The 17,500-nt window shown below is 54.4% G+C and overlaps 1 protein-coding gene across 4 annotated transcripts in view; it reads right to left on the bottom strand.

Moving 5' to 3' along the window:
• LOC133356815 (inositol 1,4,5-trisphosphate receptor type 1-like) overlaps positions 1–17,500 on the bottom strand; it is a 434,548-nt gene that overhangs the window by 3,685 nt on the left and 413,363 nt on the right. For 3 of the 4 annotated variants that reach the window (XM_061574523.1, XM_061574519.1, XM_061574520.1), the window contains one exon: positions 11,632–11,793. The exons of the other annotated variant lie outside the window; for it this stretch is intronic. In XM_061574523.1, the coding sequence (XP_061430507.1) occupies positions 11,632–11,793 (162 nt within the window). The remainder of the gene's footprint in view (positions 1–11,631; positions 11,794–17,500) is intronic. 4 annotated transcript variants of the gene reach the window in all.

The following is a 17,500-nucleotide window of genomic DNA, read 5'->3' as shown; positions in this document are numbered from 1 at the left end:
CACGGACTCTCCTACCTCTCATCTCACTCTATTCCCCTCCACGCACTCACCTACATCTCCCCTCTCATCTCACTCTACTCCCCCCCACGCACTCTCCTGCCTCTCCCCTCTCATCTCACTCCCCTCCACACACTCTCCTACCTTTCCTGTCTCATCTCACTCTACTCCCCTCCACACACTCTCCTACCTCTCCCCTCTCATCTCACTCTACTCCCCTCCACTCTCCTACCTCTCCCCTCTCATCTCACTCTACTCCCCTCCATGCACTCTCCTACCGCTCCCCACTCATCTCACTCTACTCCCCCCCACGCACTCTCCTGCCTCTCCCCTCTCATCTCACTCCCCTCCACGCACTCTCCTACCTTTCCTGTCTCATCTCACTCTACTCCCCTCCACGCACTCTCCTACCACTCCCCTCTCATCTCACTCTACTCCCCTCCACGCACTCTCCTACCACTCCCCTCTCATCTCACTCTACTCCACTCCACGCACTCTCCTACCTCCTCTCATCTCACTCTACTCCCCTCCACACACTCTGTCTCTCCTTCAGCAACCAATGCGATGACCATGACGACACACGCGGCGTCGTCACGAGCTGACGGGACCGGACTGCTGGCATGTGAACGCACGTAACATCCCCGCAAGAATACAGAAGACTCGCAAATCCAGGAGTCGAGGACAGGGCCCCAGGGCAGCAAACAACGTCAAGCTGCCGACAACAACCGAGTGTGTGAGTGTGTGTGAGTGTGTGAGTGAGTGTGTGAGTGTGTGAGTGAGTGTGTGAGTGTGGTGAGTGTGAGTGTGTGAGTGCGCGTGTGTGAGTGCGCATGTGAGTGCACGTGTGTGAGTGTGTGAGTGTGGGTGAGTTAGTGAGTGTGTCAGTGTGTGAGTGAGTGAGTGTGTGAGTGAGTGTGTGAGTGTGTGTGAGTGTGGGTGAGTTAGTGAGTGTGTGAGTGAGTGTGTGAGTAAGTGTGTGAGTGAGTGGGTGAGTGAGTGTGTGAGTGAGTGTGTGAGTGTGTGAGTGCGCGTGTGTGAATGTGGTGAGTGTGTGAGTGAGTGTGTGAGTGTGGTTGAGTGTGAGTGTGTGAGTGCGCGTGTGTGAGTGCGCGTGTGTGAGTGCGCATGTGTGAGTGCACGTGTGTGAGTGCGCGTGTATGCATGAGGAGGTTTACCGCAGCCTTCGCTCAGAAGTTCGGAGAGCCGTAAGGCGCTGTAAGGATGGGTGGTGGTCGCGAGTTGCTGAGGAGATGGAGTCTGCCTCAGTGGCCCGTGATCACAAATCACTATTTAACTCCATCAAAAAAGTAACCTGCAGCGCCACACCTATTACCATCATTAGAGGAAAAAACGGTGATCCAATCTCCGACCCACAGGAACAGGTTTGCAGATTTGCTGAGCATTTCTGTGAGGTCCTGGGGGAGGGAAATTCTCTCAGCCAGGAAAACATCATGGCACAAAGTGGTGATAACCCTGCTGAGGCTGCGGTGCCTCAAATATTGGAAGAGGTCACCCCCTGTGAGTGGCTGGCTGAGGTGCCAGCTGTTGAGGAAGTACTGAGGGCGATCCGGAGTCTGAGACCAGGGAAGGCATCGGGCAGAGATGATCTCCCAAGCGAAATGCTGAGGGAGGGTGGCGTTTGTGCACAGACTGCCCTATATGACATCATAACAACAGTCTGGACCACTGGACGGGTTCCGCAGGACTGGAAGGATGCCCTGGTGGTTCCCCTCTTTAAGAAGGGGGACCGTACCGACTGTAACAACTACAGGGGCATCTCACTCCTCAGTGTGCCGGGTAAGGTCCTGGCAAGGATTATTCAACATCGCCTTGCTAGGCACGCTGAGGAGAGGCTTGCGGAGCCCCAATGCGGTTTCAGGAAAGGGCGGTCCTGCACAGATGCCATATTTTCTGTCCGTCTGCTACAGCAGAGGTGTAGGGAATTCCAAAAAGACCTACATCTCTGCTTTATTGACCTGGTCAAGGCCTATGATACCATCAGTAGGCCTGGGCTCTGGGTTGTTCTTCGTGCTTTCGGAGTCCCTGACCCTCTGCTCACGATCATTAAGGACCTTCATGATGGTGAGCGGGCCCGGGTAAAACTACGTGGCCGGGAGTCGGAGCCTTTCCCTGTACACCTTGGGGTGCGACAGGGATGTCCTCTGGCTCCCACATTATTTAACATCTATTTTGACCGCGTAGTTCGTGAAGCCTTCAATAGCTGTACCGGGGGAATTTCCATTTGGTACAGATATAATGGGAGGCTGATCGACGCCCGGGTGCGATCAAGGGATGGCTCCCTATTGGTCAACCACGTTATGTATGCCGATGATTTGGTAATAGCTGCTCACTCAGAGGAGGAGTTGGAGACGCTGCTGCTGAGACTGGAGCGTGCCACTAAGAGGTGGGGCCTTACCATCAGCCCCACCAAAACTAAGCACCTGCCTGGGTATTTTGTACCATCGGACACTCCACCCCCACAACTCCCAATTGGTGATGGGGCAGTTGTGGAGAGAGTGGAGAGTTTCCCATACCTGGGCAGTGTGCTTATGACCGGCTCCAGTCTATCAGCAGAGGTCTCACTCCGAATCAGTCGAGCGGCAATATCTTTTCATCGGTTGCGTAACGCTGTGTGGAAGCTACCTGGTCTGTCGCTCCGCACGAAGCTTCAGGTCTTCTCGGCCACGGTCATTCCCTCCCTTCTCTACGCTTGCGAGACGTGGACCCCCCTGGTGGAGCATCTTCGCCGGTTGGAAACATTTAGGCTGGCCTGCCTACGATCCATCCTGGGTTTAACCAGGCTGGATTGTGTGAGGAGCTCACAAATCCTTGAAAGATCTGGGCAAAGTCCCATCAGTGAGCTCCTCCGGCAGGCAAGGCTGTGTTGGCTGGGTCATGTAGCCCGCATGCCCAGCCACCGCATGCCTAAACAGCTTTTGTTCGGCCGGATCGAGGGGGCTAGACGGGCGCGGCACGGGCTGGAGAAGAGATGGAGTGATGTGGTACAGGAGGACGTGGAGCTGAGTGGACTTGCCGATGACTGGTACCAGCGGTGTCAAGATCGGCCTCAGTGGAGGAGGCTCGTGAAGGACGCTACTGGGCAGTTGGAGGCAGTCGCCCTCCAACAACAACGGAGGGCGGAGGAGCGACGCTCACAACAACGAGCGGAGCGCCGGGTGGCTAAAGCACAGCAAGTTGGCACAGTAGGGGGCACAGGTGGTGCATCAGCCAGTCATCTCGGTCATCTCGGTCAGTCGACCCGTGGCACCTGCTGGGTCTGCCCCGTGACCTCCTGCCAGCGGGCTTTCGACACTTCACGTGGCCTCAAGGTGCACTTGGCCTGGCACAAGCATCGTGGTGACGTCACCGCCACTTAGTGGCGAATGGCGGTTGTTGTTGTTGTTGTTGTGTATGCATGTGTGTGTGAGTGCTCGTGTGTGAGTGCGCGTGTGTGTGTGAGTGTGCGTGGGGAGCGGTGGTGCAGTGGTTAGCATGCTGCACTACGAACCGCTCATGGCCACGACCAGTGACGATTATCTGAACCGGTCCTGGGCCTCCCCTAGGTCGACTCAGCTTCAATTGAGTACCTGGTGCGATGTGTAAACATCGTCACGAGGGAGACAAAGGCGGCCGGGCGTGTTTGCTGGCCACCCACCCCCTCGTGTGCCGTGCCGGCCTTCATAGATGCTCGCTAACGGCACTTGCCCCAACAGTCTGTTCAGGCTACACGGGGATTATGTTGCCTTTGTAGGAGGCTCGTGAAGGACGCTACCAGGCAGTTGGAGGCAATCACCCTCCAACAACAGCGGATGGCAGAGAAGCCACGCTCACAACACCGAGGCAGAGTGCCGGGCGGCTAAAACGATGCAGCACGTTGATAGAGTGGGTGGCACAGGTGGTGCATCTGCCAGTCATCTCAGTCAAAAAATTGGCACCAGGGCCTGTTTTCCGTGACCTCTTCTGTCAGCCAGCCTTAGACACTAAACGTGGCCTCGGGAGTGCACCTGGCCTGGCACAAGCGCCGCGGTGACGTCGCCGCCCCTACTGGTACATCCGTGCAAAAAGAGCTCATCGGATTTCCTCCTCCAGTCTAAATGAAGATTCTAATTCGGACGTCGCGCTCCGAATCCGATTCCCTCCCAGGGCCACCAAGACCCGTCACGATCCGTGCGGACCGCTCCTGGGCCTGCGACGGCGCACAAGAACATCGCCACGTGGGCGTGGAGGAGAGGGGAAGACAAAGACGGCCGGGACGTGGGGCTATCCGGGGCCCACCCCGGCCTTCACAGGCTGCTGCTGCTATTGCTGCTCGCTAACAGCACTTGCCCCGCTGACAGGGGGGGGGATCTTTGTCTCTACATCAGAGGTCGCAACCGGGTACCCGATACCCGTACCCTACCCAATACCCGGCTACCCGTACCCGGCCGGGTACGGGTACCCGTTTGCGACCCTGGTGCGGCCGGGTACGGGTAGGCCGTGAGTCACTGGTGAGTCACCGTTTGTCACTCATTTCCCAACGTCTTGTCTCTTCTCACAATTCAAGTTCCTAGAATCAACACACCCGCGCCTGCAACATGGCTTCATCCCAGAGGTCGCAATCAGGTACCCGATACCCGTACCCTACCCGATACCCGGCCGGGTACGGGTAGGGTACGGGTACGGCCAGGTACGGGTACCCGTTTGCGACCCTGGTGCGGCCGGGTACGGGTACGAGTAGGGTACGGGTACGGCCGGGTACGGGTACCCGTTTGCGACCCTGGTGCGGCCGGGTACGGGTACGTTAAGGAATCCAAGCCAGTTTGCGACCTCTGCTCGACACGTAGCGAGCACGCGCGCGTCTTGTTAATAAAGCGAAACGAAATCAGCGCGGTGGGGGTGGTGGGGGGGTTGGGAGGGTGGGGGGGGCTATCGTTGAATGGGTCTGGCGTGCAAGCGGCGGGGGGCCGCATCACCGATCGTCCCCCCATCCCCCCCCCGGGGAATGTTGACGCGAGCCCTGACAAGCACGCACGGTGCGTAATTACACGCCACGGCAAACTCACGCGAGCCCCCCCCCTTCCCCTCCATCAACACCACCCACCCCCTCTGCCCCCCCCCTCCCCTCCATCAACACCACCCACCCCCTCTGCCCCCCCCCTCCCCTCCATCAACACCACCTACCCCCTCTGCCCCCCTCTCCTCCATCAACACCACCCACCCCCTCTGCCCACCCCCCCCACCCCCCTCTATCCACCACCAGAACCTGCCACGTGGCAACACAGGAGAAAGGGAATTCGTTGAGTTGTTTTTTGTTAGTTAACAGGGGCATTAGGGGGCAGTTGTTCTTCACTGATTTTCAGGGGGGGAGGGGCGGGGGGGGGGGCGGGTGGCACTTTCGCCGACAAGACATCATTTTGAAGCCATTGACAGCAGCACGGTGACGATAGGGGGGGGGTGTCGCGGGGGGGGGGGGGCATTAAAGGCCCTGCAGTGAACACCGATAGGATAGGGGGTGTTGTGGTGGATGGTAAGACAAAGGCGGTCGGGCGTGGTGCTGGCCCACCCACATCCCCTCGACTCCATCGTGTGCTGTTCCAGCCTTCGTAAGTTTGCTACCTCGCTTACAGCAATTTTTGTCCGTCTCACGCACCTCCGATCAGCACGGTCGGCTACGTACGGTGCGAAAGAAGTTGAACATTGCACACAGATTACATTACATTGCCCCGACAGTCTGTTCGAGGCTACACGGGAGGATCTTTGCGTGCGGTGGGTGGTTAAGCCGCAGAGTTAATTTAAAAGCAGGTCCGGTTTAAACATTTATTGAGATTGTGCTCAAATGTGGTCTATGCCGCCTTCGTAGCCGGAGGAATTCTGCCTAAAATATTGATGAATTTACTTAAATTATTCAACACTCGCATAGAGGTGGCCGACTTCCGCGCCCGAGGCGGAATGAATGGACGTGGTGGTGAGGTGCTCGGCAAAGTACGGCTGGGCACCGTCGTCACGGTGATCGTCGTCACCGCTATCATCATCATCATCATCAACATCATCGTCATCGCGTTGCGACCATCAACAATTATCACCGTCGTCATCACATTCACCACCACCACCATCATCATCACCACTATCAACTTCACCACCACCATCATCATCACCACTGTCACCTTCACTACCACCATCATCATCACATTCACCACAAACACCATCATCATCATCATCACCACTATCACCTTCACTACCACCATCATCATCACCTTGATCATCATTGCCACTGTCGTTAAGACCATCACCACCATCATCATGATCATCATCATGCTGCCATCATACAATCATTACGCTTCTGAATTTTTCATCATCATCATGGTCATCACATTCAATACCACCACCACCATCATCATCACCACTATCACCTTCACTACCACCATCATCATCACCTTGATCATCATTACCACTGTCGTTAAGACCATCACCACTATCATCATGATCATCATCATGCTGCCATCATACAATCATTACGCTTCTGAATTTTTCATCATCATCATCGTCATCACATTCAATACCACCACCACCATCATCATAATCACCACCACTGTCACCATCACTACCAGTAGCGTTCAGACCATCATCATCATCACGTTGTCGCCAACAATCATCCACACTTCTGCATCATCATTGTCATCACATTCACCACAACTAAAGACAAAGATCCCCCGTATAGCCTTAACAGACTGTAGGGGCAAGTGCTGCTAGCGAGCACCTATGAAGGCCGGCACAGCACACGAGGGGGTGGGTGGCCAGCACCACGCCCAACCGCCTTTGTCTCCCCAGTGGCGATGTTTACACACCGACCAGGTACTCATTTCAGGCTGAGTTGATCTAGGGGAGGCCCAGGACCGGTTCAGATAATCGTCACCGGTGTTGGCCGTGAGTGGGAATCGAACTCGGGTCGCCAGGTTCGTAGCGCAGCGTAACGCTAACCGCTACACTACCGCTCTCCACCACAACCACCACCATTATCACCATCATTGCCATTGTCATCACTACCACTATCCTAAAGACCCATCACCACTATCATCAACATCACCCTGACACCAACAATCATCCACACTTCAGCATTTATCAATCATCATCGTCATCACATTCACAACAACAACTACCACTATCAGCACTATCACCATCGCTACCATCATCATCATCACTCCCACTATCGTTAAAACCATCACCACCATCATCAGCACCACCACTATCACCATCACTTCCATCATCATCACTGGCACTAGCATTAAGACCATCACCACCATCATCATCACACTGGCACCAAAAATCATCAACACTTCTGAATTTCTCATCATCATAATCATCACATTCACCACACAACCACCACTATCATTATCACCACCAACACTATGATCATCATTGCCACTAGCGTTAAGACTATCACTACCACCATCATCATCACCACCACCACCATCATCATCATCATCACCACCGTCACTATCATTATCAAGCCAGTCATCATCATCATCACCACCACCACCATCAGTAGCACCACCGTCACTATCATTATCAAGCCAGTCATCATCATCACCACATGTCCATTGCACCCTCACTGTTTATTGTCCCACATGTTCACGAGTAGTCTACAGACTCTTTTTCACGAGGGTTCTGCCAAGTTTGTGCAGGTGGGTTGGGGGGGGGGCAGAGGGGGCGGTGGGAGGGGGTCAATGTTGTTGCTGTGTACGATGCCAATGAACTCATTTGCGGGTCACTTTGTGCAGCATTATAAAGCGTCGCGTTGCACATCTTTTCTGCAAAGTTTTTGGCGAGCGAAAAAAAACCCCAGAGGATCAGAAGTAAACCCATGCGGAGAGGCGCCCGACTCTGGGAATCGAACCCAGGAGCTCGTAGCTGCGAGGCGCGAGCGCCACCACCTCCCTCAACCGATGTGCACGGTTGGCTACGTACGGTGCGAAAGAAGTTCCACATACGTACTCTACTACTGCCCTCTCATGCACAGCACGGAGGAGGGAGGGCTCTAACATTTACCCACTCAAGAGCCCACCGCTGCATATGGCCACAGCGAGGGTGGAGTGGCGATTCAGTAAAACGTATCCGAGGTGAACTTGTAATAGCCCTCTGGCTACCATCAAAGGTTTGTACACGAAGCCATTCAGATATACAAACACAGACATAATTTCAACCGTGATGATGGATACAAACTTAGTAATCATTGGAAAGATGTTATCAACCATGCAAAAATGACTTAATTACACATTTTTGGACCATCTTATCTGACAGGCACTATTTTACTTTACCGAGTGTTAACATCCCCAGTGTTTAACAGTACTCTCTTAATTGTTCAGCCAGCACTGGTATAAACATGGACATTTTCGTTCTTTTCTATCATGTGTATCAACAGGTGCTTGTACACACACATGTCCACGTACACATGCACCCCACACTCTCTTTTGGCCTCCCCTCCCCCTCTCCGTCCAATACGTTGGCGTGTGCAGCAGTAGTTACTTGCGCACAACCACTTCCACGACGCCGACTCTCGCGTGTACCACGTCGTGCATTCTTTTGGCCCTGCCCCCCTCCCCCTCCCGATACGTTCCATTCATTGGCTACCACATTCTGATGAGCTCCCCCCCCCCCCCCTCTCCTCCCCCCTCAACTAGTATTTAAGGGCTTACATCTTGAATCCTTGCCTCACTTGATGCAGCAAATCTGGCTGTGACGGTCCCACCTGATGACGGAGACTTGTGTTGCCTCCGAAACGTCGTGATTTTTATTGTTTTATTTTTTATTAATTTCATTTTTTACCTACGTGACTTTACCGAAAGAACTAAGAGTATAATATTTACAAAGGTCTTCCTTCACGCACGCCTCATGGCTCCACGCGGTCCAGGGACCCTCCGCCTGCAGCACACGGCAGGTGGAGAGCGGTGGCTCGGAGATGTTAACTACCTCGCCTGGTATACAGGAGGTCGTGGGTTCGATCCAGACCCTGACACCTGCTGTATATTTGGAGTTTGCGTGTCTCTCTCTCTCATCACGGTGGCTAGGAGATGTTAACTACCTCGCCTGGTGTGCAGGAGGTCGTGGGTTCGATCCCGACCCCGACGCCTGCTATATATTTGAAGTTTCCGTGTCTCTCTCTCTCATCACGGTGGCTAGGAGATGTTAACTACCTCGCCTGGTGTACAGGAGGTCGTGGGTTCGATCCCGACCCCGACGCTGCTGTATATTTGAAGTTTCCGTGTCTCTCTCTCTCATCACGATGGCTAGGAGATGTTAACTACCTCGCCTGGTGTACAGGAGGTCGTGGGTTCGATCGCGACCCTGACGCCTGCTATATATTTGAAGTTTCCGTGTCTCTCTCTCTCATCACGATGGCTAGGAGATGTTAACTACCTCGCCTGGTATGCAGGAGGTCGTGGGTTCGATCCCGACCCTGACGCCTGCTATATATTTGAAGTTTCCGTGTCTCTCTCTCTCATCACGGTGGCTAGGAGATGTTAACTACCTCGCCTGGTATACAGGAGGTCGTGGGTTCGATCCCGACCCTGACGCCTGCTATATATTTGAAGTTTCCGTGTCTCTCTCTCTCATCACGATGGCTAGGAGATGTTAACTACCTCGCCTGGTATGCAGGAGGTCGTGGGTTCGATCCCGACCCCGACGCTGCTGTATATTTGGGAGTTTGTGTGTCTCTTTCATCATCATCGCGGTGGCTAGGAAATGTTAACTACCTCGCTTGGTATGCAGGAGGTCGTTGGTTCGATCCCGACCCCGACGCCTGCTGCTGTATATTTGGGAGTTTGCGGTGTCTCTCTCCCCGTGGTCGCGTGGATTTTTTTCCGGGGCCGTCCGGATTTTTCCCCCCTCCGACCAGCCCCTTCGTTGGGCTATCGTTCGCGATCGCCTGGTCGTTTGCGAAAAAAGGAAGAGACCTGCAACGGCCCAGTGGGGCCCTACCTGGTAAAAAATTGAGGTTTGGTTTTTTGAGCGAGCTTGCCCTGGGGTAGGCGCCCGCACTGAGGACGCACATCGGAAGCCAAGCGCGGTGGGGGGGGGGGGGGCCCGTGCAGGCCTTCGTAATTGTTGCCGCTCGCTAACAGCACTTGCCCCAGCGGTCTAATTGAAGGCTATATAGTGACGGGAAGGGGTATCTATGTATTTGTCTTTGAAGGGAAAGTGGGTTGGGGAAGCCAGGGTGGAAGATATGGGGGAGAGGAGGGGTGGGGAGGATTCGGTGGAGGTGGGGGGGGGGGGTTCTCGTAGCCTGGGGGCAAATATTCCTAGATCCGGCCACATGATCTGTGTGTGTGTGGCTATCTTCCCCCCCCCACCCACCCCCCTTGTTCCTCATTACTCTGCACCTCAGTCTCCCATGCTGCCTAGCTTCTCTCTCTCTCTCTGCTCTGGGACTCCGAGTTGACTTTGTGGAATAGCAATGAACCGGCATTTGCCGATTCATTACTTTGTGGTGGTGTTGTGGTCGCGATGATGGGGCGCCGCGGTTAACTCCCTCGCCTGGTACGCAAGAGTGCGTTGGTTCGATCCCGACCCTGACGCCTGCTGCTGTATACTTGGAGTTTGCGTGTCTCTGTCTCTCATCATCATCACGGTGGCTAGGAGATGTTAACTACCTCGCCTGGTGTGCAAGAGGTCGTGGGTTCGATCTCGACCCTGACGCCTGCTGCTGTATATTTGGAGTTTGCGTGTCTCTCTCTCTCTCTCTCTCCCGCGTGGTAGTTGTGTGCATTTTCCTCCGAGCCCTCCAGTTATTCCCTCCACATTTAGAATCGACGTGACGCGTTTAGAGTTATTTAGCGACTGCTATCAATTTCCACACGACGACGATGATGACGACGATGATGATGATGATGACGATGATGACGACGATGATGATGATGATGACGATGATGATGATGACGACGATGACGATGATGATGACGACGATGATGATGATGATGACGACGATGACGATGATGATGACGATGATGACGACGACGACGATGATGATGATGATGATCCGCCACTTTGTTGAGCTGTCATTTGTGATGACCAGGTCCCTTCTAAAAATAAGTTAATGCCTCAGTGGCCCTTACCTGGTAAGGTAAGAAAAAAAGTTATTTGTAGAAAGTATATTTTGAAACTGATGTGTTTACCTTTCCCATACTGTGCACTAGTTGTTGTAAATCTTCTGACCTGCCCCAACTTGGCATATGTGGATAAAATGCTTTATAGCTCATCGGATTCCTCCAGTATATAAAAACACATTTCTGATTTTGACCAACTCTTACCCCACAAGTCTGTTAGAGGCTACACGGGGAGCTCTTTGGGTTGATATTGTTACTGTTTTACTTGTGTGTGTGTCGTGCCGCGATATGCCGAGTTGTACGTGTGTAAGTGGCGGGTGTGGGGGGGTGTGGGGGTGGTGGGGGAGTTGGGGGGGTGTGGTGGGGGGTTGTGGGGGTAGGGGCGTGGTGGGGTGGTGGAGTGGTGGGGTGGGGGGTTGTGGGGGCGGTGTGGGGGTGGGGGTGGGGGGGTGTGGGACGGTGGTGGGGTGGTGGAGTGGGGGGGTGGGGGAGTGGGGGCGTGGTGGGGTGTGTGGGTGTGTGTGGGTGTGTGTGTGGGTGTGTGGGTCACCTGCTCCTTGAGCTCTGACAGCTGGGAGGAGAGCGCCGTGACGAGTCGCGCCGTCGCGTCAAGCCGCTCCTGCAGGCCGCGCAGCTCGTTCTGCTCCCCCTCGCCGTCGGCGCTCACCAGCGACATCGCGCGCATCCGCGGAAACCAGTCCAGGTTGTGCTCCTGCACAGGGGGGGAGGGGGGGGGAGCGGGGGGGGGGGGCGGTCACGGCGGGGGGCCGTCGTTGCGAAACGTCGGACGTCGGCGCCGCGTGCGTCTCGTGATGAGCCTGACGCTGTCGGACGCGGAGCGAGTCGGGGTGGCGTGGTGGGCGGGGGGGGGAGAAGAGCTCGCCCTCGACCGCGTGTGTACGCACGCACGCGCGCAAGTTGAACTTTCGCGCCGCGACAATTGGAGGCGTGCGAGCGGGATGTCTCAGCGGCAGCTCTGTGGTGTCCGCTTCCCCGGGAGCCGTTCCGCAACGCCGTGGGGGGGGGTGTGTGGCGGTGGGGGGGGTGTGGGGGTGGTGGAGTGGGGGGGTGGGGGAGTGGGGGCGTTGTGGGATGGTAGAGTGGGGGGGCTGGTGGAGTGGGGGGGTGGTGGAGGTGGGGTGGGGGGGTGGTGGAGTGGGGGGGGTGGGGGAGTGGTGGGGTGGGGGGGGTGTGGGGCGGTGGGGGGTGGGGGGTGGGGGGGTGTGGGGCGGTGGTGGAGTGGTGGGGTGGATGTGGTGGGTCGCGCCGCTCAGAAAAGACGTCGGCACGGACGCCTCCTCTCGCGGTTGCGACGCCGATGTCGCAATGGGCGTGAGAGTGCGCGGTACAAAGTGAAACGCGAAAAATCTCCCACCCCCCCCCCCCCCCAAAAGCGACACTTATTTTTGTATAAAACGTACCGCCGCATAGGCGATCGGGGAAAGGCAGAGACGATTGACATTTTTTTTTTTACGCGGCATGTTTGGGAGTTGATAATAATCCGCACTTTAAGCGCGAGGGTTTATTTCCCCCCCCCCACCGCGCCCCCCCCCCCCCAGACATAAAACGCAGATTAAAAATGTCAGAGGCGAGGACTGTGATTAATGCCGGTAACGGAGGCCATTCTAATTTTAGTCGAGGTAGCGGCAGCCGCAGAAACAAAAAAGAACAGGAAGGCAAAGGCCCTCACGCAAAAAAAAAAAATCCGCGGAGGCAAAAAAAATTTGAAAACGAGAATTTTTTTTGTTTAAATAATGAACGTAGCAGAAAGATCACGGCAACGGCAGCGCGTTTCATCCCAATTACGGCAACGATCCGAGCAGATGTTTCTTTTTTGTTCTCCGCCGTCGAAGTACCCCGAAAAGAAATAAAAATAAAACGTCGCGACCAAAAATAGACGAGGCGAAACAATAGAGGCAGTGATGGCAAAGCGTGTAAAGATGAAAAAAAACACATCTCTTTGCCTCTGAAGGTTTCATTGCATTCTGTAAAAAGGCAGGCTGCTATCTGTGAGAGCGCTGCACGGGGTGGTACGGGAGGTGGGGGTAGAGCAGAATTCTCGTCGCCGGTTAGCGACGCAAATTTATGTACAGAAGGTCACAAAGAATAATGATGGCGATGATGAAAATAAACGCTTTTTTGTGTTAGATCACGTAAATATGTAAATGTGTCGTTAAAACCCCGCCACCACACGACACAGCCAACTAGTAAGGGTTGTCACGTGAACAGAACGTGGCCAATTCGTCACTAGTACAGCACTAGTGTATAGTGTATTGTAGTGTAGTGTATAGTAGTGTAGTGTATAGTGTTGTATAGTGTATAGTGTAGTGTATAGTGTAGTGTATAGTGTATTGTATAGTAGTGTAGGGTATAGTGTATTGTAGTGTAGTATACTAAGACAGCACTAGTGTATAATGTATTGTGTATAGTAGTGTAGTGTATTGTGTATATTAGTGTAGTGTATTATATTGTATAGTGTAGTGTATAGTGTAGTGTATAGTAGTGTAGTATACTAGTACAGCACACCGGTGTGTTGGAGAGCCAAGCCACGACATTTACAATCTGAGTACATGATAACAAATGTATGCTAATAGCTTCAAAAAGTCACGTGATATGCAAGAAGGATCATTGCCCGAAATGTCGACTGTTTGAACCCGAACCTGACGCCTGTGGTATATTTGAAGTTTGCGTGTTTCTCTCTCTCATCATCATCACGATGGCTAGGAGATGTTGACTACCTCGCCTGGTATACAGGAAGCCGTGGGTTCGAACCCGACCCTGACGCCTGTTGCTGTATATTTGGAGTTTGCGTGTCTCTCTCTCTCTCATCATCATCACGGTGGCTAGGAGATGTTGACTACCTCGCCTGGTATACAGGAAGCCGTGGGTTCGATACCGACCCTGACGCCTGCTGCTGTATGTTTGGAGTTTGCGTGTCTCTCTCTCTCTCTGATCATCATCACGGTGGCTAGGAGATGTTGACTACCTCGCCTGGTATACAGGAAGCCGTGGGTTCGATACCGACCCTGACGCCTGCTGTATACAGATAGTCCCCGAGTTACGATGGTCCGACTCACGATATTTCGATCTTACGATGGCGATAGCGACACGACAAAATTGTTAAATATTTTAAATTTCGCGCGGCAGTCAAACGCAGCAGCGTACGAGGTACGATACTGTACGTTGGGACGCTGCCGGGATGTACGCATCTCCCGCCTTGTGTGATGCAGATAGGATTGTTTCCCTGAAAAAACTTTCTATTAAATTGCAGTTCATATAGGTAGGCTAAGATTTACCTTGTTTTTTTTACTTTACATCATACTGTGCAATACAGTATTGTAATTAATAAATACATACAGTATATAGTTTATACAGGACAGTACTGTAAATTTGCTCTGTTTTGCTAAATTATCACCATTCTTTAAGACTCCTGGGTAGGCGAGGCCATCTTCGACTTACGATTTTTTCGACTTACGAAGGGGTCGTCGTAACGCATCTCCATCGTAAGTAGAGGACTGCCTGTATTTGAAGTTCGCACGTTCTCCCTGTGCTCGCGTCGATTTTTCTCCGGGTCCCCCCGGTTTTTCCCTCTGCTTTCAGAATCAGCGTCGCGCGTTTAGAGTATTTGGCTGCGATAATGTCCACATGAGGTCACTTCGTTGAACGGTCATTTGTGGCTTATTTTTCGGAAGCGACCTGGATACCACAAAACGACAGCTCAACGAAGTTGGTGGCTTATCATGTGGAAATCCACAGCAGCAAAATAAACCGAATAATCTCGACGCATGTTGATGATAACACGTGGAGGGAAAAGCTGGGAGGACCCAGAGGTAAAAATACACGCAAACCAGGGGGAGAACATGCAAACTCCAAAAATGCAGGTATCAGGGTCGGGATTGAACCCACGACCTCCAGTATACCAGGCAAGGTAGTTAACATCTCACAACCGTGGCGCCACCCAATAATAATGACGAGCTCGATAGATCTATCGACTCACATAGAGCACACTCGATTGCACTAGGAGGCTTTGATCCAGCAATGGATTGATCACGGCTGATGAGGATGATGACGATGATGACGAGGCCGCAATACAGCGCACGAGGGGGTGCTGCTGCTGCGACCAGCACCGCTGCCGGTATTGACACGCCACGCCGGGTACTCGTATCAAGACTCAGTCGGCGTAAGAGGGAGGGCGGCTCAGGACCGGTTAAAATATTCGCCACCGCTATCACCCGCGAGCGGGAATCGTCGCTCGGTTCGCCCGTGCTCGAACGCTAACCGCTGCGCCGCCGCTCCCCGCGTTCGATTCCCGCTCGCGGACAACGCCAACGATGGCGATCATCCCAACTGGTCATGGGCCTCCCCTCGGTCGACTTGGCCTCGAATGAGTGCCCGGCGCGACGTGTAAACGCCGCCACTCGGGGAGACAGAGGCGGCCGGGCGTGCTCGTGTGCCATGCTGGCCTTCGTAGGTGCTGCTCGCTAACAGCACTTGCCCCGTAAGTCTGCTAATGTTGTTCGGGGGGAGGGGGGGGGGACTTTGTCTTTGGCGAACAACCGTGCCACGCAAACCCCCGCCCCCCTAAAAAACACACAACAGCACAGGAGCGTGAACGCACGGCAGAGTGAACACACGGCAAAGTGAACGCACGGCAGAGTGAACGCACTGCAGAGTGAACGCACGGCAGAGTGAACGCACGGCAGAGTGAACGCACGGCAGAGTGAACGCACGGCAGAGTGAACGCACGGCAGAGTGAACGCACGACAGAGTGAACGCACGGCAGAGTGAACGCACGGCAAAGTGAACGCACGACAGAGTGAACGCACGGCAAAGTGAACACACGGCAGAGTGAACGCGCGACAGAGTGAACGCACGGCAGAGTGAACGCACGGCAAAGTGAACGCACGGCAGAGTGAACGCGCGGCAGAGTGAACGCACGGCAGAGTGAACGCACTGCAGAGTGAACGCACTGCAGAGTGAACGCACTGCAGAGTGAACGCACGACAGAGTGAACGCACGGCAGAGTGAACGCACGACAGAGTGAACGCACGGCAGAGTGAACGCACGGCAGAGTGAACGCACGGGAGAGTGAACGCACGACAGAGTGAACGCACGGCAAAGTGAACGCACGGCAAAGTGAACGCACGACAGAGTGAACGCACGACAGAGTGAACGCACGGCAGAGTGAACGCACGACAGAGTGAACGCACGGCAGAGTGAACGCACGGCAGAGTGAACGCACGGGAGAGTGAACGCACGACAGAGTGAACGCACGGCAGAGTGAACGCACGGGAGAGTGAACGCACGACAGAGTGAACGCACGGCAAAGTGAACGCACGGCAAAGTGAACGCACGGGAGAGTGAACGCACGACAGAGTGAACGCACGGCAAAGTGAACGCACGACAGAGTGAACGCACGACAGAGTGAACGCACGGCAGAGTGAACGCACGGCAGAGTGAACGCACGGCAGAGTGAACGCACGACAGAGTGAACGCACGGGAGAGTGAACGCACTGCAGAGTGAACGCACGGCAGAGTGAACGCACGACAGAGTGAACGCACGGCAGAGTGAACGCACGGCAGAGTGAACGCACGGCAGAGTGAACGCACGACAGAGTGAACGCACGGCAGAGTGAACGCACGGCAAAGTGAACGCACGGCAAAGTGAACGCACGGCAGAGTGAACGCACGACAGAGTGAACGCACGGCAGAGTGAACGCACGGCAGAGTGAACGCACGGGAGAGTGAACGCACGACAGAGTGAACGCACGGCAAAGTGAACGCACGGCAAAGTGAACGCACGACAGAGTGAACGCACGGCAGAGTGAACGCACGGCAGAGTGAACGCACGGCAAAGTGAACGCACGGCAGAGTGAACGCACGGCAGAGTGAACGCACGGCAGAGTGAACGCACGGCAAAGTGAACGCACGGCAGAGTGAACGCACGACAGAGTGAACGCACGCAGATTGAACGCACGGCAGAGTGAACGCACGGCAGAGTGAACGCACGACAGAGTGAACGCGGCACGCACCGCGACTCTGCCGGCTGGAGATCTCGCACCGCGCACTCAACCTGGTCAATCGCTACGCTCAGTCCCCCCCCCAGCCCCCCCGGCGCGACAGGGATGATTTCAGGAGCATAAATCATCGCCGTCGCCGCGAGACCTTCGTCTCCCTCGTCTTCCTCCCCTCATCTCCCGTGCCCCCCCCCTCTCATCCCCTCCCATGGTTACAATGGTTATCTTTTTCATGAGCCATTGGAAGAAACTGGAGAACGCAGAGGAAACTCGTGCAGAACAGGGGGAGCACATTCAAGTTTAACACACACACACACTCTGTAGAACATGGGGAGCACATTCAAGTTCAACACACACACTCTGCAGAACATGGGGAGTACATACATGTTCACCACACACACA

Source organism: Lethenteron reissneri, chromosome 55, assembly GCF_015708825.2.
Source record: "Lethenteron reissneri isolate LAM-NWPU_2019-01 chromosome 55, ASM1570882v1, whole genome shotgun sequence".
Lineage (NCBI taxonomy): Eukaryota > Metazoa > Chordata > Hyperoartia > Petromyzontiformes > Petromyzontidae > Lethenteron > Lethenteron reissneri.
Note: the sequence above shows the minus strand (reverse complement) of the source record. Positions and strands in the feature narration are given on the sequence as shown.